We start from the raw sequence: 25,466 nt of genomic DNA, 5'->3' as shown, positions 1-25,466 counted from the left end.
CTGCCATGCCACAACCTTGGGGAGAACTCAGTCCCCTCTGTGGCAGGAGTCACATTCAGAGTTTACTTAGTTGGCACCATTCTCTACCTGGGTAGCTGTGGCTTGTAGTGGACATAAACATGTTTTTGTTTTGATCCCAAGTGTGGGATGGGGAATAGACTTGTGAGAGAGCAAGTGATGTTTATCCACTTGGAGGTCAAACCACCTCATGTGGGGCTTGGTTTTTGCCAGCTGAAAAACATCTTAGTACAGACTCTGAGAGGAGATTATATATATACATTTATGTATATATGTGTATATGTATATATATATGTGTGTGTGTGGGGAGGAGGTAGGGCTTTTGGGTCTTGGTATTATTTGGCTGTTCATTGCTGCACTTTAAGATGCTCCAAGAGAGAACTGCTCCAGCGTTAGCTTCGAGGCTCCAGGCTCCGGCTGCTGTTCCAGGTTCCAGCAGCAACTTTGGTGGAGTTGCTGGTCTGGGAAATCCTGCCGACTACTCCAGGGGAATTGCTTCCAGGAACTGAATTTAACAAGGTCTGCTTCTCCTATTCCCATAAACTTCCTTTCTCTCCTATGTAGGGCAGGTGGGTTGGAAGGAAGGTATACGCATTTAAAGACCCCAAATAAAGTAGGTTTGGAAAAGGCAAAGCTGACAGGTGTCGCCCAAAGTGGGGCCTCAGTAACGGGCCATCTTGGCAAGAGATCACCTCACACGTCTCCCTTGGATTGACAGTCCCTAGACCAAGGTTTTCCCTTTCCACAGCAGCTACAACACCCTGGAAGTCTTGGCACATCGTTACCATCACGGCCAGAAGCTCCTTGTACTTTTCTATGCTTACCATTTACTCCAAAGTGAGCGCACCTGTTATTTTGAGGTCTGGACTTTTTAACCTTACAGTTCCTTTGTAAATGGCCCAATTTTACCACAATTAAAGCACCGGGTATTTTGATATCTGAGACCCCTAGCTATGGCTTGTCCTACGATATTGCTCTGATGCTCCTGAGAGCGAACATTAACTGTCTCTCTACTCATCTAATGGGCTCCTCATGACTTTAATGGTCTAATTGCTCTCTGATACTCAGTATTTGCATTCTCATATGCCATAATCAGTTTCGATGCCTGCCTGGTGTCAGGGTCTTCTATGGCTCTATCTAGAGCTGAACCCAATCTCTGTAAGAATTCTGTGAAGGCTTCTCCAGGGCCTTGCAGTCCCTTAGTAAATGAAGTGGTTGTCTTACCAGGCTCCTCACCCACGTCCCCAGCTCTTATGGCTGCAACACGACATTGCTCAGTTACTACGTCTTCAGATCGGGTTTGCGCTCTTAAGTCAGCATAACGCCCTCCACCAAGCAATCGATCTTTAACAACATTTATTCCCCCTTGTCATATTCTGTTGTTCTACCATGGCTTCATCTCCCTGCCATGATAACCACTGTAACTGTGGAGCAGCTTCTGACACAGCTGACACCAACCCCTTCCAATCTCGGGGAATAAGTCTGTGCTGCGTAGCCGAGTTACTAACATTTGTTTAACATACACTGAATGCATCTCATACTGTACGATTGCCTCCAGGACAGCCAAGGCCAACAGAGAGAGACCCTGTCTTGGGAAAAATTGGCTTTAAATCTAGCACATCTCCTGGACGCCATGCCATCTCATCACGAGCCTCACCACCATCATTAGCAGGGACAGTGTGTTAAGAGACTCAGCCACATAGCATCCACACAGACGTTTCCGCAGGAAACCAGCATGCCTTTCCTCCAACACAGACAAAACTGACGGGTTGAGACACCTACCTATATAGTTCATGATAAATCCCTGACCCTTGCCAAAGATGAGGCCAGCAGGGTCCGAGTGGAACTGGATGGTGAGGTCTGGTGTGGAGGAATACAGCTTCTGAGGGCTGCTGTTGCCGAAGTACTGGCCCAGGACATGGGGCACCACCTCGTCACCGTCATAGATGGTCAGGATGTCACTGTTGCTCAGGTTTAGGCTTGATGGGCAGAAAGAAGGAGAGGGAGTCAGTGTCGGCTCCTGTCTGCATAAACACCAAGTCACACAGAATTCCTTCAGACATGCAGTGTGTCGGGCCGCAGGCTAGGAGGCAGGGCTGGGAAGGCCCAGACAGAAAATGGGACCAGGACACACTGCCCAACAGGCAGATCTGCAGACACATGGCTTCTGGAAGACCTTTATGAAATGGCTCTCCCCGTCTGTGTCCCACTGTGCAGCCAGATCACACACAACCATCCCTGTCCCGTTAACAACACTGCTGGATGCTGCAGTGCTGTGCTGGGCATGGGGCCACCTGCTGGGGAGTGACACAGGTCTTCCCCTCTTCTTCAGTGCAGAAGATGCTGAGCAAAGGTGCTGAGGTCACCTGACGTTAACGCTCTTCTCCAGGCCCTGCTGACCACGGCCTGCCAGTTCACAGGAGAAAAGCGAACTGTTTCTCATTATCCCTCAAAATCCACAGAGTTCTCCACTGTGTGCGAAACAGGGAGGCGCGTGCCTGACGCAGGAGCTGTGCTCAGGCCTGTCACAGCTGCCCTTTATCAAGGGGCGACACAAAGATCTCAAGGCAGGACAAGGCCTTGCACTGACACTGAGGACCGGGGTGGATGGTTAATGACACAGAGGGGAGGTCAGAGCCTGTCTTGCTGGGTCTGCCTGACCCTAGCCCACCTGTCCCCTCCCCAGTCACTACCCCTAGCCAGTCTCACATCTGTGCAGCAGGACAGTCTCATGATTGTCCCCCCCGTGTCCTTGCCAACCTCAGGCCCAGTAGCACATCCTGTGTACAAGCCTGGCCTGGGAAACAACAGGAAGCAAAGGCAAAAGCCCACAAATTAACCAAAAATAAATTTTAAAAATCAAGCTCCCGCCTCCAATAGAAGCTGCATAAAATCTCATATCAAACATATAACCAACCGTGAAAGTCTGTATGTTTTGTTGTTGTTGTTGTTGTTGTTGTTGTTGTTGTTTTTTGAGACAGGGTTTCTCTGTGTAGCCTTAGCTGTCCTGGACTCACTTTGTAGACCAGGCTGGCCTCGAACTCACATCGATCCACCTGCCTCTGCCTCCTGAGTGCTGGGATTAAAGTCGTGCGCCACCACCGCCTGGAGAAAGTCTAGGTTTGTTTAGGTTTGTGTTTTTGTGATAAGACCTACCTTAGAATCATTCTTCAATAAGAAATACCTAGATGAACTTTAGGACACAGAATTTATGAGAACAATTATAAAACTCATTAAAAAAAAATACCCAAAGAATTAAAAAAAAACACAAACAGCCCAAAGAATTTAAAGAGATTTGCAAGGAGTGTGATCTCTGAGAAAGCACAAACATACGGCTGAATGCTACGGTGAAGATGGCTTAGGATATAAAACTCAAATTGAATAAGGAAAAATATTGGGGAGAGCTCAAGCGGAAGTAAAGATGTAATTGAAAAACTCAACAACCTAATTAGGAAACGCGGTGGGGAGCTCTGTAAGCAGAACGGAGCACGCCGAAGACAGACCACCAGGACTCAAAGGTAAAGCCGAGACATTAGATGGCTCAGGAAAAGAAGATTAACAATTTTTAAAACACTGAAAAGAAATATGGAGGAAATTCAAGAGACCATGAAAATCTTGGAGTTATAGGCATAGATGAAGTTCCAGGCCAATGACAAAGGCGCAATAAGTCACACAAATGGGCTAAGTATAAAGCACCCCTGATCACCTAAATAGACGCGGAAAAGAACTTTGAGTAAACACAACAAGCCTTCATGATAAAAGTCATAGAAAGAGTAGATAAATGCTACATATGATAAACGCATTGCTAACGCATCCTCCTCAACGGAGAAAAATCTAAGCAATTCCGCCAAAGCCAGTGAGGAGACAGGGCTGTCCACTATCGCCCTCTTCAATACAGCACTTGAGGCACTAGCCAGGACGATAAAAGAAGAGAGCATTAAATGGACACAGTTAGGAAAATTGATCAAATGATCTCTATTAACAGACATATGCTATTGTACATAAAAGACCCCAAAATCCCACCAGAATACTTCTGGACGCTGAAAGGTATTAATTACTTTCATTCAGCAAAGGGGCAGGACACAGAATCAACTTACAAAAGCAGTAAGTAGCCTTTCTATGTGCTGATAACCACCAGCTTCAGACGCTGGAAGCAGCACCCCCAGTCACAAGCACCCCCATTCCCCACAGCCTCAGAGTATCTAGGAATAAACCTAGCCAAGGCGTTGAAAGGCTTCCACTGTGAACTTTACAATCGAGAAGACACGAGCAAGTGGGAAGACTTCCCAAGCTTAATGTTCGAATTAATTCTGTGAAAGTGACCCCTCTGCCAAAAGAAATTTATAGATTCTGTGCAATCTCAATCAAACCCCCCAGAACATTCTACACACACACACACACACACACACTCCTAAAATTTATGTGGATTCACAGAGACCCCACATTGACAAAGTGGTCCTGAGCCATATGACTGGGATTGAAGGGGTCACCATTTCAGGTCTAACCTGAGCTGAGGCAGAGGGGAGGTCAGAGGTCAGAAGCGTATGCATCTGTCCCTGAAAGACAGCATCCCAAGTTCCTTCCTCCCTCACTGTGAAGCCCGGGATGTAGCCCTAGAGACCAGGCTGGCCTCAAACTCACAGGGATCTCTCTGCTGCCTCTGCCGCCACCTCCCAGTGCTGGGAAGAAAGGGCCCCGGGGCCTGACTTGCCCTGCGGCTTCTCCCCTTTGTCTCTCACTCTTCACTCACCCCTTTTCACATTTCCTGGGCACCTAGTTCGTCTGCACACAGCAGCGCTGGGGCCGGACATGAGGTCAGTGGTAGCACAGGGAGCCAGGAGCCTCCTCCCAAGGCCCCAGACAGAGGGACACCTCTCCCTGCTTCCTGCCAGGAGGCACTGAAACTTCTAGGGCCACAAGGCAAGTGCCTTCTTCCCTGGGGAAGTCCCTCAGCTGTCCTCACGGCAGAGAGAGCCAGCTAGTGCGGTGGCCGAGCTTGGAATCCTCTCTCTGCTCTGTCTGTGGGAGGCTTTCCTCCCTGTCCACATTTGGGCATGTCTCGACACGCGGTGCTGAGGTGGCTGCACAGGATACAATTCCGAGGCAGCTCTCTCTTCCTGGGAAATTGAGGTAGCTTGCTGTGCAAGCCCCACCCTTCACACACCAGCCATGGCACAGGGAACCCAGCGGGCACCGAGGGTGTCCAAAGCCGGAGGAACAGACCCAGACTGCGCCCAAACTCCACACTGAGAAGTGAAGCCAGTAGCCTGGAGCCTCCAGGCCCTCGGCACCCTCCCCCACTCCCAGGGCTCCTGCCCAGGCAGCACAGTGTAGGTCACAGGTGCAAATGATGTCCCTGGCAGGGCTGAGAAAGCCCGGGTGCTGCCTGCCACAGGCGCCAAGTCTCTGCAGCTTTTCTCCCAACCTTGCTTGTGCACTGGCCCACAGCTTCAAGCTCAGGATCTATCCAGGCCCCGCCCTCACCTCTCCTCCTCCCCTCCCCCACTGTTTGCAGGCCCTCCCCTCCCTTCCACAGGCCTCGCCCACAGACAACTCCCAGCTCACCACCTTACAGGATCCTCCCGCGGGCCCCGCCCTCCCCGGGCCCCGCCCTCTCCCCGCAGGTCCTTCCCTCTGTCCCAGGCCCTTCCCTCCCGTCTGCCCCCTCCCCTCTGCCCAGGCGCCTTCTGCCCGCAATTCATAGGCCATAGCAAGTCTAAGGACAGGAGAGACTCCCAGAGCATTCCACATTCTGAGCCCTCATTGTGCAGAGAACCCATTTGGTTCCAGGACTTGGACAAAGGCGCGTGGGAAGTGCCAGAGCTGGGGCAATGCAGGGAAAGCGGTGATTTGAGGGATCCAGAGGATGGATGGATGGATAGGACTCGTGTAGCCTGGAGACCATGCTGAGCATCCCCTAGTGGGTGTCTATAAAGGACAATGCCCCCGCACCCAGGGGGTGAAGGGACTATGGACTCCCAAGAACAAGGTTACCCAAGCAGGGGCAGGCAAGCCACCACCTTCCCACAGAGGGAAGGGGCCAGGACCTCAGGGCCTTCCACCCTCCCTGCTGAGCAGCATGACAGTGATTTTCTGACACCTCTTGAATGGAGGTACCAGCCTCCTCTGGCCAGGAAGAAGGCCGTCTACGACATCAAGGTGAGGTGGCCAGCGCTAGTCCCCAGGGACCAGGAGACACAGGTAGAGGATCTGCCCTACTTTGGGGTCTATTCCCTTGACAGAAGGCCTCACGGCACAAACTCTTACTCTTCAGGGGCCAGCATCAGCCTAAAACGCCAGGAGAACAGAAACAGCGAGCTCCAGGATTCCCAGAGTTTTGCTGCCTGTTTCCCAAAGTCCCTTGCGGGGGCCCCACACATGACCATTCTCAACAAGTTCCTGAAGCCAGAGTCTATGACATGGCTGGAGAGGAAGGTGAGGTGGAAGATGCAGGTGGCCATGAGTCAGGTGGAGAAGGAGAGGGAGGCGGTGAAGTCGCGGAGGGCAGCGCTGCTAAGGGACACGAGGGAGCTACAGGAAGCGCAGGCCTGGGAGGAGGCAGTAAACAAGCCCTTCCTGGAGCGCCTGAAGAAGGCCGGGGAGGAGCGCCAGAGCAAGTACAACTCCCTCTGGAAGAACTACATCCAGCAGTGTCAGGAGATCGAGGACAAGAGGCGAGAGCTGCTCTCCAGCTTCACCTCACGCACAGCCACGCTTGGGAAGCAGCTGGCGCAGGGCAGGAGGCTGGAGGCCGGCCTGAGGAGGAAGCTCAGGGCCCTGAAGCCTGTTGCACAGATGAGGAAGAAGCAGGAGAGGGAGAAAGCGGCCTTAGAGAGGGAGGAGGCCAGCATCGTGGCCGACATCCCCCTCATGGACCGAGACCGACACTGGCACTTCCTGAAGGAAAGGGCCGCCTTGGAGAAGCGAGTGGAGGAACTCAACCTGCTGGAGTCCGGAGAGGACATCACCAGGGAACTGAGGAGGACGGCCAAGGCCTTGGAGGCCGCGGCCAAACAGGCCCACAAGGACTTCTGCCAGGGTATCAATTCTGAGAGCAGGAAGCTGTGGAGACAGCTCCAACACCTGGATGAGGAATTCTGCCAGCTGGAGGCCAGAAGGGAGAGGCTGGAGCAGAGAAAGCAGCAGGGGAAAGAGCAGCAGTGGTACCTGGAGGCACTGGCCCGGGGGAGGCAGCGCCTGCTGCAGCGGGAGCACGGGCGCCCCAAACCACAGGCTGCTCCTCACCCAACACAGGGCCAGCCCCTGAGTGCCAGGCCCAAAGCCAATCCTAAGTAATGGCGCCACGTCCCGAGGGGCAGACTGGAGCTGAAGTTGGGGGTACTACGCAAGGAATGAAGATGTTTTCAGACAGTGCAGAGAGGACAGGAACACCAAGGGGGCGGCGGGCTGAACTGCTCAGAGGGCAGAGGGGTCCCGGCAGGGCTGTCTCGCGGGCTTGGCTCCCCGACAGCATCACACTTCCCTCTTCACACTCCATACCTTCCAAGCTCCCTGCTGCGGAGCCGACCTGCTGCTCAGTTCCTGCCCTAGCGTGGACATCATGACAACGGGGTGCATTTTGGGATTGACACCTTCCACACAGCCACCCCACCTCACAGTGGTAGCATCACAGTGGTAGTGTCTTAGGTGATTGCAGGCTGTTATTTGGGAAAATGGCCTCTTTGCATTTGTGCCTGGCTGAGGCTGGATTGGTTTGCAGAGCTGTGGGTCGTGATGTGGAGTGTGGCCCCGTGTGACAAAATATGACCAGCTCTGAGTCCTGGGCGATGCTCCAGGCAAAAAGCCTCAGCATTATACTGTAGAACTGTAACCTTCACTTAGCTATAGAATGATCCATCTCATTCAAAACTGCACTGAAAACGAATTGCTGAATGTACCTTTGGCTTACAGATTTAACTTGCATGTGAGATGTTTTGATGTTAAGCAATGTTATTGAAAACCAAAAGTCAAAATAAAAGTCTGTTTATTATCAGTCAAGCACACAGCTCCTTTTGTGTGTGTGTGTGTGTGTGTGTGTGTGTGTGTGTGTGTGTGTAACAAATATCTGTGGGGGGACTTAAGATGAAAGCTGCTTGCACCCTTGAAGACTTGGCTACTGGACGTAGATTGCAAAGGGATAATGGAGCGAACACTGCCTCTGCCTGGGGCTGTGACTTGACCATGTCCCACATCATGCAGGACCGTCCAGCCTCCGCCTGCCTCACCCGGCACTCAGGAGCAATCGATGCTGATGCCTGCGGCTCTCTCATACTTAATACCTGAGCACCTACTGTGTGCAGGGGAAGGTGGCAATCCCACAAATTCAACACAGTAGGAACCTGGGGGCTCCTGGCTGCTTGGAAATGTTTAGGGGACAGGAATCCAGGGCCTACGTCCTGAGGCACATGCAGGACAGACAGACAGCTGCTATTAGCAGGGCCTGGCTTGGGGTGGTGTGGAGGGATCTGCTGGACATGAGGGGGACTGATGAAGTCTCCCCAAAGCCACCACATGGGCTAAGTCTAGATGAGGTTCTGAGACGAGGGCTAGGTGAGGTGCTGGTCAGTACCACGTGACCTGCCAGCCTGTAACACCCCAAACCCAAAGCCTACTCGTGCCTATAGATGTGAAACATGAGGGGAAAGGGCCAGAGCGCACTGACAGTGGGAAGGGAGGTGGACGACGGGGCTGTGACAGCGATGGACTGAGGTCAGGGTCTCAGTGTTGGCTGTCCATCTCAGCGGGGACAGGACACCTAGAGGGCTTAAGAGGGAGGGGCAGTGGCACCTCCCTGCCAGAGGACGGGAGGTCCAGTAGGTGGCCAAGTCCTTGTGTTTGAAGCTGATGGGCAACGGTCCCCTCTGCCATCTCCCTATGGAGCGTTTACTGCTCCGTGTGTCACGTCCACCCACTGTGGGTGTTTCCAGTAGTCTGAAGTAGGCAGCAAAGTACCAAAGCCAGTGACCTGCACCCCTCCACAGCCTCTGCACCAGCTCCTGCCTCCAGGTTCCTGCCCTGCTTGAGTTCCTGTCCCGACTTCCTTTGATGGTGGACTGCAACGTGGAAGTGTAAGGCAAATCAACCCTTTCCTCGTCAGCTTGCTCTTGGTCTCGGTCTTTTGCTGTAGCAATCGTAATAACCCAGCTGAGGCAGAGCCCTAACTCTGACTGTTTCAGCTCCGATCACGTGGCCCCATCAGAGCCTATGGGAGGAAGCATGCTTTCCCAGTGACTGCACCAACATTTCCCGGGGAATCCTGTTGCTGCATCCCTGTTCTTCTTGGACCTGAACGTTACTGGTTAACACGCCGGGCACCCTGCGCACTGACGGACCACAGAGTCAAACATTCTCCAACATCGCCTTGCCCCAGGCACCCCCCAGTCTCACCCCGCGGCTCCCCCTCCTCACTACCTGCCCCACAGCAGCCCTTCTGGACAGCCGTGAGCAACTCTCGACCCTACACCTCACTTCCGGAATATGGTGCTTCCTGTGTCAGGGAAGCATTCACTGAGGCTCAGTTAGGAGGCCCCCAGCCCAGGCTATAGGAGACTGCACTTAGGATTTTCCCTTTGTAGCCCTGGCCGTCCTGGACTCACTCTGTACACCAGGCTGGCCTCGAACTCACAGAGATCCGCCTGCCTCTGCCTCCCGAGTGCTGGGATTGCAGGCGTGCGCCACTGTCTTGGAGCTGAGCCTGGGCTCTTAGCTAGCGGTTCACACCATTCTCTGAGGATGCCACAGGTCCATGTCTCCAAGAAGGTGTGTCTGGCTAGGTGCTGTGTCAGGAAGTGGGAGCAAACAGTCACGAGAGCCATCCATGGCAGGTCTTGGTGCCCTCAATGGCAGCACCACGGATTCCCGTGCCGCCACAAACACAGTGCAGCCTGGTCGGGTGTGTGGCCTTCCCCTTTAAGAAAGCTCTGTCTGCTCTCTGGGGACATCCTGCATTATTTCTTGCCTTATCTATTTTCATTCCTTGGTGATGACTTTGTTTCATGTGTTGCTGTTCAGAGACCTAACCAAACCCAAATGAAATTTGTTAGTCTGGGTACCTCTATTTTGGCGCTGGCACGCGCGCGCGCGCGCGCACACACACACACACACACACATCTGTGTCGTGTTTTTGGAAGTGTTTTAGAAGCTTTCAGAAAGATAAGGAAAAGCCAGGCATGGTGGCGCACGCCTTTAATCCCAGCACTCGGGAGGCAGAGGCAGGTGGATCACTCTGTGAGTTCGAGGCCAGCCTGGTCTACAAAGTGAGTCCAGGACAGCCAAGGCTATACAGAGAGACCCTGTCTCAAAACACAAACAAACAAAACAAAACAAACAGATAAGGAAGAAAATAATATGAGGCTGCTTCTGGTGAGGGGCGGTGGGGAGGAGCTGGCCTGGATCCGCGGTATGGGGTCGGGGTGGCAAACGAGGTTTACACCTACACAGAGTGCTCAGGAAGAAGCGATGAGCTGGCCGCTCTGTCTTCCTTTAGCCCTTTCAGACAAGTGTTGGACCCTTGTGCAGACATCCCGCCCTTGAAAGGTTGTCCCAAAGAGGCATTTTCTTTTTTTTTTTTTTTTTTTTTTTTTTTTTTTGGTTTTTCGAGACAGGGTTTCTCTGTGTAGCCTTGGCTGTCCTGGACTCACTTTGTAGACCAGGCTGGCCTCGAACTCACAGCGATCCGCCTGCCTCTGCCTCCCGAGTGCTGGGATTAAAGGCATGCGCCACCACGCCCGGCCCAAAGAGGCATTTTCAAGGCTATTTAGGCAGGCAAACATATGGAGAGATGCCAAAGCCCAGGCACTTATTTATATACGGATTATACACATGCATGCATGTGATCCGTCCATCAAACTGCTAATTTCCGTGGCGGGGCAAACCCATTTATTTACATGCAGCTTCAGAGCACTCAGAAGGCAGCTGGGAAGAGAACGGGGGCTGGGGAAATAATAAAGAGCGACCCACACAGCCCAGCGCGCTTGCTTAGTCCATTCTCCAGGGAGGCCCAAGGGTTGGATCTTTGCCACTTTCTGTTATGTCAGACATCCACAGCAGTGGACCCCTTGAGGTCCCAGATCCGCCTCTGGCCTTCCATAATGTGCCAGCTGCTGTGACCACATCCTGACAAGAAGCTACTTAAGGGAGCGTGGGTGCGTGATTTGGGCTTCCAGGTCAGGAAGGGACGCCGTCCACCTTAGCCGGGAAGCGTGGCAGCAGAGGCATGGATCGTCTGGTTCCATTGGGTGTGCACTCAGGAAGCAGACAGAGGACAGGAAAATGACAATAAAATCTCACACGCCCCCCCACCACCAACCCCCAGTGACCAACTTTCTCCAGGTAGGCTCCACAACCTTCCAAAATAGACTAGCGGGTAGAAACTAGGTAGTCAAACACGTGGGTCTGTGGGGGCCATCTCACAACCACACAACATTCTATCCTGTCCCGACGTCCACCTGCAGGTCCACTGCCATCTTATGGCTCTAAAAATGCACTCACTCCAACTTCAGAAGTCCCCTGGGTCTTCTAGAAATCCCTTAGCTGGGAGCCCCCATAAAGCCAAAAGGCAAATTCTGTACGTGTAGCCGTACGACGGCAGAGTGTATGCGCTCACTCGGGAATGGGGACACAGCAGGAAAAGGAAAAGACCAAAGCAAGACAAACCTAGCCAGGGAAACACCACAGCCCTCGGCTTGTCGGGCATCTGGGCCCGTGAAGAAAGAAAATGGGCCCCAAGAGGCTTGAATATCGCCCTCCCCTCTGGTTCTACCACCTGTAGCTCCTGTAGCCTCTCTCGCTCTGGCTCTGCTCTATGCCCGCAGCTTTCCTTGGTGGGGCCCCATGGTCCTGGCGCTTCTTGCAGGCTCCACCGTGGCTTCATCTTCATAGCTTCATGCACTGGCCTCTTGGGCCCCCTAATCTACCAGGAGTCTCTTCAGGGCATTCTCAGTTCAGGCTCTAGCCCAGTCCCCACGGAGCATCCCTTTCCTGTGATGGACAGTTTTATGTCATCAACCTGACACAAGCAAGAGTTATCTGAAAAGAAGGAATCTCGACTGAGAAAACGGCTCCACAAGATCCAGCTCTAAGGCATCCTTCTTAATTAGTGTTGGAGGGGGAGGAGGCCCAAGCCATGGTGGGTGGGGCCAACTCTGGGTCGGTTGCCCAAGATTCGGTAAGCAGGCTGAGTAAGCCATGAGGAGCCAAGCCAGTGCGCAGCACCCCTCCATGGCCTCTGCGCCAGCTCCTGCTTCAAGGTTCCTGCCCTGTTTTGAGTTCCTGCCATGTTTGAGTTCCTGCCCTGACTTCCTTCAGTGATGAGCAGTGAGTGATGTGGGAGTGTCAGCCAAGTGAACCCTTTCCTCCCCAAGTTGCTTTGGTTGTAGTGTTTCATCACAGCAAGAGAGACCCTAAGACAAGCTGGTACCTGGTATCACTGTGACAAACCTGATTTGTCCCCAATGCACCGGGGAGGGGTGTAGGGGATTGTGGAAGGACTTTGTAACTTTGACTAGAAGAGCCATTGAGTGTTGAGAGCTCAGTCAGCTGTTTTGTGGGAGCTTGGAAGATGAGATTGTTCCAGAACAGCGCTGACGATGGAGGCCCGGTTTGTACGGTGTCAGGGGATGCAAAGACTCCACTGGACCATTTGTGTGAAGAATCTGTGGTCATGGTCATCTGGAGCTGAAGAATCAGCTTCAATTAACAAGAGACCAGAACCACTAAAGTGAAACCTTAGCTTTGTGGGGACAATGGATGCTGGTCAGCTGGGACTGCAGTATCAGCTGTGATTAAGAGCCGGGCGTGGTGGTGCACGCCTTTAATCCCAGCACTTGGGAGGCAGAGGCAGGTGGATCGCTGTGAGTTCGAGGCCAGCCTGGTCTACAGAGTGAGTCCAGGACAGCCAAGGATACACAGAGAAACCCTGTCTCAAAAGACCAAAAAAAAAAAAAAAAAAAAGAAGAAGAAGAAGAAGAAGAAGAAGAAGAAGAAGAAGAAGAAGAAGAAGAAGAAGAAGAGACCAGCACCACTGAGGTGAAGCCTTCCGGGAAGTGTTTCCTCAGGGTTTGCACACAGAAGCCGTGCTCCAGAGGAGGCCAAGGTTGTACCTGGTGCTGGCAGCTGAACCTGGTAGTGTAAGAGTCACCCAGGGGTCATGGAGGGCAGCTGAGGCTTGGCACTGCATGGCAGGGCTGGAGTCCCTGAAGAGAGACCAGGAGAGGCTAGAGAGATGGCTCAAAGGTTAAGGGCACTGGCTACTCTTCTGAAGTCATGAGTTCAATTCCCAGAAACCACATGGTGGCTCACAACCATCTATAGTGAAATCTGGTGCCCTCTTCTGGCACGCAGGTGTACATGCAGGCAGAGCATTATACACATAACATATAAATCTGAGAGGGCGGCAGGGCTCCCAGGAAAGGCTATTGGTGAAAGTGCAGCCCAGTTGCTGCAGAAGATCCCAGAATTTTGGAGATGCCAGTACCATGGGATGACCACCGAGAACAGCAGCAGCAGTGGAGTGGATTGAAGACAAGCTGTGTGTGCTGCAGAGGGCGGAGCCAGAGAAGTGACCTCAGCCCTTGGAGAAGGCCAGGAGATTGTGAATGAGACCCAGGTCCTGGTCTCTGTCTCCCAGATCTTGCAGTAGGACTCCTGGGATCACAGAAGCGTGCTGCCCTACACATGGCTTCATGCAAGTTGCTGCGGTCTTGAACTCAGATCCTCACTGTGTCAGCAGGCATTTTCCCCCCTGAGCTCCCTCTCTAGCCTCTTGGTAAGCTGTCTCTCTCCTGTTTGAGGTTTGAGAAAAGAGCCAATCACCACCCAGAGCAAAGGGCTCACCCTGGAGACTTGCAGGAGCCGGTGGAGGTTGCCCACGCCCCCAGGTCTATACCTCTGTGATGTCACGCAGTGGCCTTCCTTGCCTAGCTTGACCGTCTAGCCCTGCAGGGCTGGGAGGTCATGTCTCCCCTTAGCTCCCCTCTAAGATTTGTACAGGGGAGCCTGTAGCCGCAAAACACTGGGAGGAGAGGAGCTGGGGTGTCAATGCTCTGTTCAGCTGCCCGGATAACAAGAAGAGAGGGACCCCGTGCCCGCTGATGCCCCACCCGACGCTGGTGCCATGGCCTGGCTGAGGGGAGGGACGGAATCTTGAGTTAATGGTCTGGGCTTCTTTGTCACACACAGGCTTTGAGGTGGAGATAAAACCGATTGGGTGCCACGCTGAAGGTTAATTGAGTATTTGGTGCGCAGCAGGGATAGAAGAAGATTCACTTTCCTTCTGCCCTCAGCCAGGCGGAGGTGGCCGGTTAGATGCCGCAACACCGCACATCTGGGAGGTTTCCAAAGGAGAGGAGGCCAAGGTGAGCAAAAAACAGGGACAGGGTTCCTCAACAGCTTACTGGATGGGGCTTGAAGGTGGATGGGACCCCCTTCAGGAAGCAAGAACCTGGGAGTCAATTTTTCCTTCTCCCACTGATGCTCAGAGCTTAGCACGTTTGCCTGTTAACTTCCGTGGGGCAACGTTCTCATGAGTGGAATTGTATGTTTTTAATTCATTACAGGAGCAAATGGGAGCTGCAGAAGACCTCAGAGAGCAACAGCTTGTTTGCATGTGTGTGTGTGTGTGTGTGTGTGTGTGTGTGTGTCTGTGCATCTATATGTGTGCGTACATGCTCACATGCATACGAGTACACATGTGTGCACATGTGTGTGCATGTAGAGGACACAGTTTGATGTCAAGTGTCTTCCTCAACTGTTTGTCACCTTCCATACTGAAGCAGAGTCTCTCACTAGCTGCTCCTCTTGCCTCAGGGTCCCTGGTCTCTTCCTCCCTAAGCACTCGGATCACAGGCGGGCAGCCACACCCATCAGGCATATTCATGAGTGCAGGGGATCTGAACTCGGGTCCTCATGCTTGTGAGGCAAGCCCCACCGGGCCATGTTCTCAGCCCTCGCACTGCTCTAGAATGGAGTTTTCTCTCTGAAGCTTCGAGCTGAGGGAGGTCTCCCTCATTGGAGGGCCCCTCCTTTACTGCCAGTGTGTGTGTGTGTGTGTATACGTGCACGTGTGTTGTCTTTGCCGCTGGAGCCCTGGCCTCTCCTCATGTGTGTGTTTTCTACACCTGCTGGGGAGATGCTTCCTTCTGGCCGCCCTCCCTGGCTTACCCAGGCCCCTGTGCCTGGCCACTGTTCAGCATTCTCACCACCTTCAGGAATCACAGACACTGATGTCCCACGACACCCACTGAAAATCAAAGAAACTGCAGCCAGAGAGAAGGCCAGGCTCACACAACCGGGAAGCAAAGGAGGTAAAATTCTGTCGCTGACCTGTGAGGATCAGCTGTTCAGAATGTGTGGGGCTGTTGGCTCAGCTGGAGCAGGAAAGCCAGGAGCAACCTGTGGGGACAGCTTCACACAAGCAGCCTGGTCTCTCTCTCTCTCTCTCTCTCTCTCTCTCTCTCTCTCTCTCTCTCTCTCTCTCACACACACACACACACACACACACACTACACCATACCACACACATATACACACACCACACACACACACCATACCACACCCATACACACATATACACTGTACCACACATACATACACACACATACATATACACACACACTGTACCACACCACACCACACACAAGCACACACATACACACTCACACACACACCCCATACCACACCACCACACACATATACACCATACACCATACCACACCAGACATGCACACACATCACACACATCACACCCACACAGCCACACACCACACACCACATGCACACACATACATAGCACACACACCACACATCACACACACCACACCACACATTCACATACCCCACATAATATACCACACTACAACACACACACACACATGTACACATACTACACACACACACCCACACACACCCTGAGGAGTAAATAGAGGACCAAGAAATGAACCCAAACAGTGATAGCCACGTGATGTGTTTGACAAAGGTGTTGACATCAGACACTGGGAAAGAAAGAAAATATTTAACAAATGGTGCTGGGGAAACTTGTAACATAACAGAAGTAAGATAAAAAAAAAAAGCTGTTTAGCATGAATCAAAAAATTTACTTTAAGACTTGAAATTGCAACTATCAGGGAAATATAAGAAAATGCCCCACGATACTGGCACGGGTCGGGGCTCTGAGGGAGCCAGTGGCTTAGGGAAAGCAGCCAGAATCGAGGGACAGGACTGCGTGGAATTCGAGCAGAGCTAAGACGTGTCGGGCAGAGTGGCGCATCTTCACCAGTGCCACACCAAAGGACTGATAGCTACTGTCCCTAAAGACCATGAAAAATAAACAGTCCCCAGCAACCCTATACATCAGTGAGCAAACGAGCCAGACAGACAGCTCCCCCAAAGCGAACACAGGCTGACAAGAGATGAGAAGAGGCTCACTGTCCTTAGTCACAAAGGACGGACAAAGCAGAGGCTCATTTCACCCTCATCAGAAAGGCTGTGATGGAGAACACGCGGTCACTGCAGGTGGGAGTCACGCTAGGACAGCCCTGTTGGGAATTGGTGTGCAGGGAATGTCGTTTTCACAAAAATAGATGTAATCAGAGACGATCACGTCAAACAAAATAGCCGGAATCAGACAAACGCCACATTTCCTCCCATATGCAAAATCTAAGGGTTTTGTTTGTTTGTTTGTTTTTTTCTTGTTTTTGTTTTAAGATATGGGGACCTTTTTGAGGGGAACTGAAAGAGAGCAGGGGCAAGACAGGGTTGGGGATGGGTCCAGTCAAATTGCACCACAGGCACCGCGACAGAACCTGTCTCTTCACACGGTGAACATACGTGACAAAGCTACTGGGCACGTGGGACTCGCCGGCTGCGTGCAGAGCCAGAGGCCACTGGACTCCTGCTTCTGGCACCTTCTCATCCCATGGGTCTGCCAGAGAGACTTTCTCTCCAGACACCACCATCTGTCCCTGTCCCCATCTCACAGAGGGCAGAGGGAGGAGGTGGCTGCTGCTCTCTCAGCCTGTGGAGCCCCAGCTGCCTCCTCTCTAGCAGTCCTTGGATGCTGGCCCCCAATCCCAGCAGTCCTTGGATGCTGACCTCCAATCCCAACAATCCTTGGGCGCTGACCCCCAATCCCAGCAGTCCTTGGATGCTGACCCCCAATCCCAATCCCAGGAGTCCTTGGATGCTGACCCCCAATCCCAGGAGTCCTTGGATGCTGACCCCCAATCCCAGCAGTCCTTGGATGCTGGCCCCCAATCCCAGCAGTCCTTGGATGCTGGCCCCCAATCCCAGCAGTCCTTGGGCGCTGACCCCCAATCCCAGCAGTCCTTGGACGCTGACCCCCCCAACCCTCCAGGCAGGGTGATGACCTCCAGAGGCATCAACTTCACCCTGGGCTCAGAGTTGCCTCCTGGGAAGGCGGTGTGTGTGTGTGTGTGTGTGTGTGTGTGTGTGTGTGTGTGTGTGTGTGTGTGTGTTCTTGATGCCCAGGAGCATGTGAAGTAGACTAGGGCAGCTGTTCTTATCCACCAAACGCTTTCAGTTGTCCCGTCCTAGTCACCCAGTGTAGGCCAAGGTCTGGATCCAACCCGAGAACGGCAAAATAAGACCCAGACTGACAGGACATCTGTGCTAGCCGCGGGAGGCAGGTAAGGAAACACAAACCGTAGTACGGCAGGGTGCGGGGACACACGGCACAGCACCCTTCACTCCCGCCCACATCGGCCATTTGGTCCTTTGAAGACTGGGGGGCCGGCAGGCAAGATGACTCAGTGTGTAAAGGCCCCTGATGCCAGGCCTGACAAGCCCTGTTTGATTCCCCGGGACCCACAGGCAGAGGGAGAGAAATGACTCCCTATGCTGCCCCACCCACGCTGTGACACGCACACCCCAACCTCCGCTCACAATAGATACATACACATGTAGTAATAGACATAGGAACAGGAACCTTTGACCCTTAAGTCACACGTGTGGGTGCCTGCATGCACCCTCCCTGAACATCGGTCTCTTTAGCAGAATGGATTAGCGAGCTTAGGGCCACGTGCTTTGCGCGCTGCCTGCTGTACTGCTGTGTCAGCCCCAGGCTCTGTAGCTTCGTGGCATGTACTAGACGCTGTTAATCCTGGCTGAAACAGGCAAGCCGAAGCCTGCTCCTCCCCATCCGCCCACTGAGGTGGACCTGGGTGAAGGCGCCTCAGACACTCACAACTGAATGTCCAAGAAGATCCGCTTCTCCTCGCCGACGTGGATTTTCCACACGCAGTCCTCGCCTTCTGCGTAGGGCTCTGGCCAGTTCGGAGACAGCACCACGCCAGCCACGGCCGAGAGCTCCCCACCACACATGGCTGTAACAGGCAGACAGGCAGACAAGAAGACACCACTGTGAGGAAGCCAACAGCACAACGGTTGGGGGTCTGGGGGGGGTAAAGCTGGCATCTGCGGCGCCCTGTGCAATATGTCTACGTGCCCGAGTGGAGTGGAGTTAGGGGCAGCATGTGTGTGTACATGTGCGTGTGTATGTATCTGCATGTGTGTGCATGTGTGTGACTGCATTTACATGATTGTGATTGTGTGTGCATGTGTATACGTATGCACCTGCATGTTGTGCATGTGTGAGTGCATTTACACAACTGTGTATGTGTGTGCATGCATGTGTGTACATGCGCCTGTGCTTGTGTGTGTGTACTTGTGCCTGTGTGTGCATGTGTTCATGTGTTCGTGCCTGTGCTTGTGTGTGCATGCGTGTGTGTGTGTGTGTGTGTGTGTGTGTGTGTGTGTGTGTGTGGAGAGAGGCTACTGGCCTCATCTGCAGCTCCGAGAGGGCAGAGGTTAGCCGTGTCTTCCCCATCAGGACAGCTCCCACTTCCCACCAGCTCCCACTGTTCCGACAGCGTTGGATAGTCTCACAGCACCAGCTTCCTTCCTGGTGTGCTCAGCAACGCTCTCCCTGACCCAGCGACTCATGATGGAGCACAAGTGAGGTCACCATGCCAGCTTCCAGTACCTCGCCTCGCCCCAGGGAGGGCTCAGGTGGCCACAGCGGCTGCCCTCGCAGTCCCCCCGCCTTGGAGAGTCCCCAGTATCGCGGAGGCTGGAGGCTCAGTAAGTTCTGCTCTGTTAATGCAGCATATTTAATTCAGGGGCCAATCCCTCACCAGAGTGAGGCAATGACTTCATGCCGGCTGCCAGGTGGTTGCCAGGAGTGGGGACACCCTCCATCCCTCCACATGGCGGGGCTCAGTGGCCCTGGACACAGGAAGCAGGGAGCCGATGTGTGTGAGTATAGGTTGTCACAGCCAGCACTGTCTAGCCTCTGAGCACACTCTATCCCTTCCAGTGACCCTAGAATGCTCTTGGGGGTGCCCTCTTCCTATCTGATTTCTCACCCTAAGTGGGGCTGGTGTCTACTTAATGTGGCTGGAGAAAGGGTGTTGTCATGAGGGACACAGCTGCCCTCACAGGGTGCCCGGTTAGGAACAGCAGTGATGGTCACTCCTGAGACCCGAGGTTGCCATGTGCTGTGGACCGGGCTGTGCACTGCAGCAGAGTGAGAAGTGGGGTCGGTCTATAGGAGCTGACACCCATGTGGGCATCGCCCCCCCCCCACCGTGTGGTCCTGGGCCTGCAGCAAGGAGCATCAGTTCCTGATTCCCCCAAGAACCAGCAGCAACCAGACCCGGAGGACCGTTTGTCTAGAAAGGGTCTCATCCTAAAACCAGTGTGTAATGTGGCCACACCTTCTAGGCTGAGGCCCTGGGCACCCTGCCCTTAGGGGAGGTGGTGGCTCACCTCTGCATAGCGGTTCCGTGTCATTCCAGTATGGGTCTCTCACGTTGACACACTCGATGACGGCTGGGCCCTGCTCCAGAGAGTGGCCGGGGTCGCAGGTGAACTCCACAATGGTGCCGATGTTATAGGTGGGGTCCGACGTGGTGAAGTTCCCGTTTTGGATGTAGGGTTCATAGCAGTGACCTTTTTCAAAGGCTGAGGTGGGGACACAGAGAGGGGTAGTGGACAGACGCTATAAAGGACACACCCCTTACTGCTTAGAAATAACGTAAAGAAAAGGCATTCGGGAGCGAGGCATGGTGGCTCATGTCTGTAATCCTAGCTGCAGAGAGCATAAGACAGGCAGGACATTGTTCAAGGCCAGCCTGAGCCGCACAGTAATTTCCAGGACAGCCTGGGCTTCTGAGGGGGACGCTGCCTCAGAACAGGATGGTGCTTCTGACCTGGGCTAGGCACCTGGGCTCTTGGGACTTCGTTTTTCTCATGTGTAATGGAGATTAAGGCCTCCTGACCCTAACCTCAAAGAGATACAGTGTCTCCAGTCCTTTCTGCGCCAGCCCTCTTGGTCCTGCCATTGGACACACAATGTCTGTCCCTCACTGGGGACCTGCTTCCAGGCGTGTGGGAGCCGCAGCCCCTAGGGTACATGGAACACCGTGGTCTGGGCCAGAGAGCTCCAGGCTGCTCTTTGAAGGAGGCTATATCCCGAGGGACATCGCTGCGGGGAGCAGAGCAGTGGTGAAGGCTCCGAGGCAGCCATCTTAGCCTCACTGTAAGTGAGGCTCCCTTCAGGCAGGCTCCCTAGCTTCTTCCACCTCGACTTCCTCACGCGAGTGGAGGCCACGGTTCCACACGTCTGTGTGGTGAGAGTCACACAGGGAAGGCACACAAAAGCTTGGTGTGGTGGCATGCACCTGTGAGCCCCTCACCAGGGAAGCTGATGGGGGGGGGCGTGGGGAGGGGGCACGGACAGGCCGCGTGTTCAAGGCCAGCCAGGAATATTAGAGCCACCCTGCCTCAAGAAGCCAAAACGAAAGAGAAGCAGCTGGAAATAAGGTTCCTTTGACAGAATGCTTGCCTAGCACGCAGGGGCCTCAGGCCCCAGCGCTGTGTGAACTAGGCATGGGTAGTTTATGCTTGTAATCCTGACACTTGGGAGAGGCAGGAGGATCAGACATCCGAGGCCATCCTGGTCTGCTTATTGAGTTTTAGGCTAGCCTGGGCTACATGAGATCCATGTCGTAAAAGAAAGAAAGAAAAAGGGAGGGAGGGATGGAGGGAGGGGGAAGGGGGGGAGGGGGAAAGGATGGGGGAGGGAGGGAGGGGGAGGGAGGGAGCCAGGGATAAGAGGTGCTTGCAAGATGGTATTAATAAAAAGGAAATTCCCTCTTGGAAATTGTGGGCCAGTCTGGCACTGGGTCCCTCACTCTTAGCACCCCCATACTCCCCATTACAGGCCCAGATTCAGCGCCCACATACTTTCACTGGTCCCCCCAGGCTACCACCCTCAAGGAGGGGTTCTCTCACCCTCAAAGCGGATGTTGAAGGCAGAGGCTGCCTGGCCTTGGTCAGACGTGAACTCGATGCGGATGCTGCTGCCCTCGCTCAACAAGCCTTCGAAAGGCACGCTCTCCGTTCTGAGTGAGTCATACAGGAGGGCCGACGTGTTTGTCCGTCCACTGTAGACAATCATCCTGGCCAGAGAGAGGACAGAGGGATGTCAATATGTCTTAGGGATGCCGACATGTCTTCCTGGGTCAGTGACACTGCGGTCAGAGAGGAGAGGGGTGCAGGGGGAAATGGGGACCTGGGTCTCTTCTCTGAACTCAGACCCCACCTCTGCCTCTTCAGTCTTCCTTGTCCCTCAGGGATGCATAGTGGGCTGCGGTGAGTACAGGGGCGCCTGGAGTAGTTACTGTGTCATGGTTCATTCTGGGCCGAGAGGTAGGGGCTTGACCAGCAACATGTAGTCAGTCAAGAGTCCCACTCTGCAGCTGGGCTCTGCAGGCCAACATCTGTCATCTGTCACCCGGCCTGCCTCGCTCTCTACAGCTCGGAGTTTCTCCATCTCTGCTTCCTGTCTTCCCAGGATCCATTGCTGTGTGTGCTGTGCTTGCTCTCCCTGGAGCCTAGTCATGGCTTTGTGCTCAATATATGGATGCACCTCTTTGTTCCATTCAGGAAAGAGCCGCCTAAGAGGAAGCTCCAGGCAGAGAGAGAGAGAGAGAGAGAGAGAGAGAGAGAGACTGTGTGTGTGTGTGTGTGTGTGTGTGTGTCCCCTCTCCCCTAACTTCCTAGGCTCTTCGTCAGCCTCCCCAGGGCTTTCTTCCTGGGGCTCAGCCACACCCAGACTGCACAGCCCAGGAGGGGAGGCAGGAGTGTGGACAGCTCACCTGTCCTTCTCATGAAGCAGTAGTCTTTCAAGATGCAGGTGAAGTTTCTGACCCTCCGGAGCCTCGATGGTCCACACGCAGAGCTGGCTGCCGTTGGCGTTTCCAGGGTAACTGGGGGAGAGGACTCGGCCAATGGTGGCGTTGTGCACTGCTCCTCCACACGGGGCTGGGTGCAGAGAGTGAGGTGTGAGGGGAGAGGAGAGGGGGAGCGGTAGGCTTATCCCTGACCCCACCCAAGCCCTCTAGCTAGGGAACACCGGGAGAGGTCTGCTATCTTGTCGACCCCTTCCACACCTGGATTCATCTACCTTTGTGTGCCGCTGCAGGGAGGACCCCGATTTGAAGACTGTTCTGTGGTGCTGATTGTGCCCAGACCCTCATTAAACAATTCACATTCATTCATTCACTCACTCATTCATTCGTTCACTCGTATGGGTGCGCCTGTGCTCATGTCACACTGCCTGTGTGCAGGTCAGAGGACAACCCACAGGCAGCCACTCTCTCCTTCCACCACATGGGATTGAACTCGGGCCTTTAGGCTTGGCGTCAAGCGCGTTAAGTCTCCCTGGCCCGATGCCTGGATGTTCAGTTAGGAGATGATACCCAAGGGTGGACGGGAGCAGTACACAGATGAGGCATGCGTTGAGGGCTTAGTGTGGAGACTTCCGGCAGTGTTAAGAATGGAGGAAACTCTGGCGGCCTTCTGCTTTTTACCCGCCCAGCGGCAGGCTGAAAACACTGGTAAAACAGAGGTATGGGCAACAGGCATGGTCTTCCTTATTTACAGCGAGTGCCTGTCCACGTGTGTGGTGACCACCTCCCAAAGGGCGATTCAGCAGAAACTCTTTTAAAGCTATGTCGGGGCACCCTGACCCAGGAATGAAAAACCCTGAGAGTTCGTCCCATGGGAAGCTTTGGAGTTTTGAACTGCCTTGTGGGTGAGGCTGCCCAGCTCCACCTTCCTCCTCAAACCCAAAGGCAGAACCAGACCGAGACTCCCAGCACATGGTGGGTTTCCATGGAGTCACCAAACACTGTCTTCTTACTCCCAGTGAATTCCGGAGCTTGAAGAAGCAAACGGCCTGCCTGCTCCGGCTCTGTGAGCTAGCTGCCTGCAGGGGCAGGCTGAGACCGTCGAATATAAAAGTGATTTGTTCCTGTCCCCTGTATATTTGTGTTTCTGTTGTTTTCTTTTTCACAGGAGCGCCATATAACACTTTTATGTTAAAATAATGTGGGCGCGGTGACATTGCTAAGCGACGTCCTGTGGCCCTCGGGAGCCGCACAGCTGTCTGGCTGCAGCAGAGAGGAGGGGAGGTCTGAGGGGGTCACAGTGTTTGGGAGAGCTGACCCAAAGGTCCTTGAGGAGGATCGAGGACCTGGAGGAAGCTTTGTTGTCCAAGCACAGGTCCCTGGCTCCTCCCCCAGCGCCAGAGAGGCAGAAACTGGCAGGCACAGGCAGAAGGGTTCAGGTCACACTGGTTATGCTAAGGAGCTTGCCTCTTCCTCAGAGGACAAAGCTGCTCCTGGCTCCTCCGCCATGTCCTGGGAGTCCCTACACAGGTGCCCTCCCCTCAACTCCTTTGATAGTTTCTCCCTTTTTTCTTTTAAAGACGGGGGTCTCATGTAGTCCAGGCTGGTCTCAAATTCACTATGTAGGTGAAGGTGACCTTGAACTCCAGATACTCTTACCTCCACCTCCCTTCCCCCCTCCCCCCAGTGCTGGGGATCGAGCCCCAGTCTTTGTGTATGCCAGGTAAGCACTCATGAATGTGTCGCCATCCTCCGAGCTCCTCACGCCAACAGTGACACAGCCCTTTGCCCTTTGCCCTTTGCCCTCTAAGAGTCTCTCTGCAACTTCACAACAGCTTGGGCTCTTGGCTGTGATGAAGGTCTCAGTGGTCCTCAGCACCGGGTGATATTGTTTGTGGTATGTGCTTGGTAAATATTAATTTCTATTTATTCTTTCAAATCTGAGAGAGTCTCCATCTGTAGCCCAGATGGGCCTTGCGCTGTGAATCTTTGTCCTTAGCTTCCCGAGTGCTGGGGACGTAGGCTCGCATCACTGTGTTTGGCTTCATAAAGTACTTGCTGAACAAATAACAACTATCCACTTTACAAAGGAGTTGAGAAAGCTACGAGACATCAAGCCACTGGTTCAAGGACACGCAGCTAACAAGTAGCGCTTCCTGGGACGCAGGCCTGTGCTGCCTCCCGCCTCCTTCACAGTGACATGTGATGCTTTAGAAAGGAGGCTGCAGGTGCTTTACAAACAGCGGTGAAGAGAGGATGGCTCCTTGCTTTGGCTCACCTAGCACCCCAGCTCAGTGTTTGATGCACAGTAGATACCCACAGAGTTTATGGTGAACGACAACACGATGGAGTTGGTTGGCAGAAGGACAGAAGGCTGGATAGCTCTCCTCTGCCGTGGAATCAGCTGTGTGACAGGGCGGACAGGAGCTCCCTCCCTATTCCATCTCAGGGACAGTGTCCCTCTGTCAATCAGCCTGAGGCTCAAACCTTCACTGTGACACATATCTGTGACAGACGGGTGTCACAGACGGAGCCCTGTGGACCTGAGGTGTGTTCACGGTGACTGGGTCACCCCTGACAGGTCCCTCATGAGGAACAGGTGGCTGCTTACAACCATCCCATCATCTTCTGACAGGTTGGTAGAGTCCTTTGGTTTGTTTGTTTGCTTGTTTGTTCATTTGTTTGAGACAGGGTCTCACTATGTAGCTCTGGCTGTCCTGGAACTCTCCGTGGAAACCAGGCTGGCCTTGAACTCACAGACATCCACCTGCCTCTGCCTCCCAAGTGATGCTGATACCTTCTGACTTCCTCACCCCTGCTGAGCCCTTTGCACAGGCCGGCTCGCTGGCAGACATACATCCTCGCTGGAGACATAGGCCTCCCTGTCAGCTTCCGTGGCCTTCCCAGGTCTCTGGCTTACCATTACCTCTTGTCCCTGAGCCCTTTCTCTCATGGTGACAGGGTTCTCCTGTCCCCACCTGCTCTGTGACACTACCCTTATTGGCTGTCCTCTGGCACTCCCTGCTCCCTCCCCACCACCCCCGCAACACACCGCGTTTTCTGATCTTGTCACATATTTTGTGGTGGTTTGGGTAAGAATGACCCCCATAGGCTCATATATTTTCATGCTTAGTCACTGGGGACTGGAACTGTTTGGGAAGGATTTAGGAGGCGTGGCCTTGTCAAAGGAAGTTTGTTTGTTGCTAGGGGTGGGCTTTGCGGTTTCAGACGCCCATGCCT

General features: G+C 53.6%; 2 protein-coding genes across 6 annotated transcripts in view; one reads left to right on the top strand and one right to left on the bottom strand.

Moving 5' to 3' along the window:
* Positions 1 to 25,466, bottom strand: part of SEZ6L (seizure related 6 homolog like) — a 155,488-nt gene that overhangs the window by 20,516 nt on the left and 109,506 nt on the right. For all 5 annotated transcript variants that reach the window (XM_084764286.1, XM_084764282.1, XM_084764283.1 and 2 more), the window contains exons 6-10: positions 22,194 to 22,359; positions 21,328 to 21,494; positions 19,801 to 19,995; positions 18,218 to 18,356; positions 1,801 to 1,997 (exon numbers count right to left, since the gene is read on the bottom strand). In XM_084764286.1, the coding sequence (XP_084620412.1) occupies positions 1,801 to 1,997; positions 18,218 to 18,356; positions 19,801 to 19,995; positions 21,328 to 21,494; positions 22,194 to 22,359 (864 nt within the window). The remainder of the gene's footprint in view (positions 1 to 1,800; positions 1,998 to 18,217; positions 18,357 to 19,800; positions 19,996 to 21,327; positions 21,495 to 22,193; positions 22,360 to 25,466) is intronic.
* Positions 5,997 to 8,226, top strand: LOC311587456 (coiled-coil domain-containing protein 121-like). The gene is given in 3 exon segments (XM_084764287.1): positions 5,997 to 6,177; positions 6,293 to 7,309; positions 7,312 to 8,226. Coding segments are annotated over 3 exon segments (1,341 nt in total). The 5' UTR covers positions 5,997 to 6,125; the 3' UTR covers positions 7,584 to 8,226.

Source organism: Acomys minous (assembly GCF_964271855.1).
Source record: "Acomys minous genome assembly, chromosome: 16".
Lineage (NCBI taxonomy): Eukaryota > Metazoa > Chordata > Mammalia > Rodentia > Muridae > Acomys > Acomys minous.
Note: the sequence above shows the minus strand (reverse complement) of the source record. Positions and strands in the feature narration are given on the sequence as shown.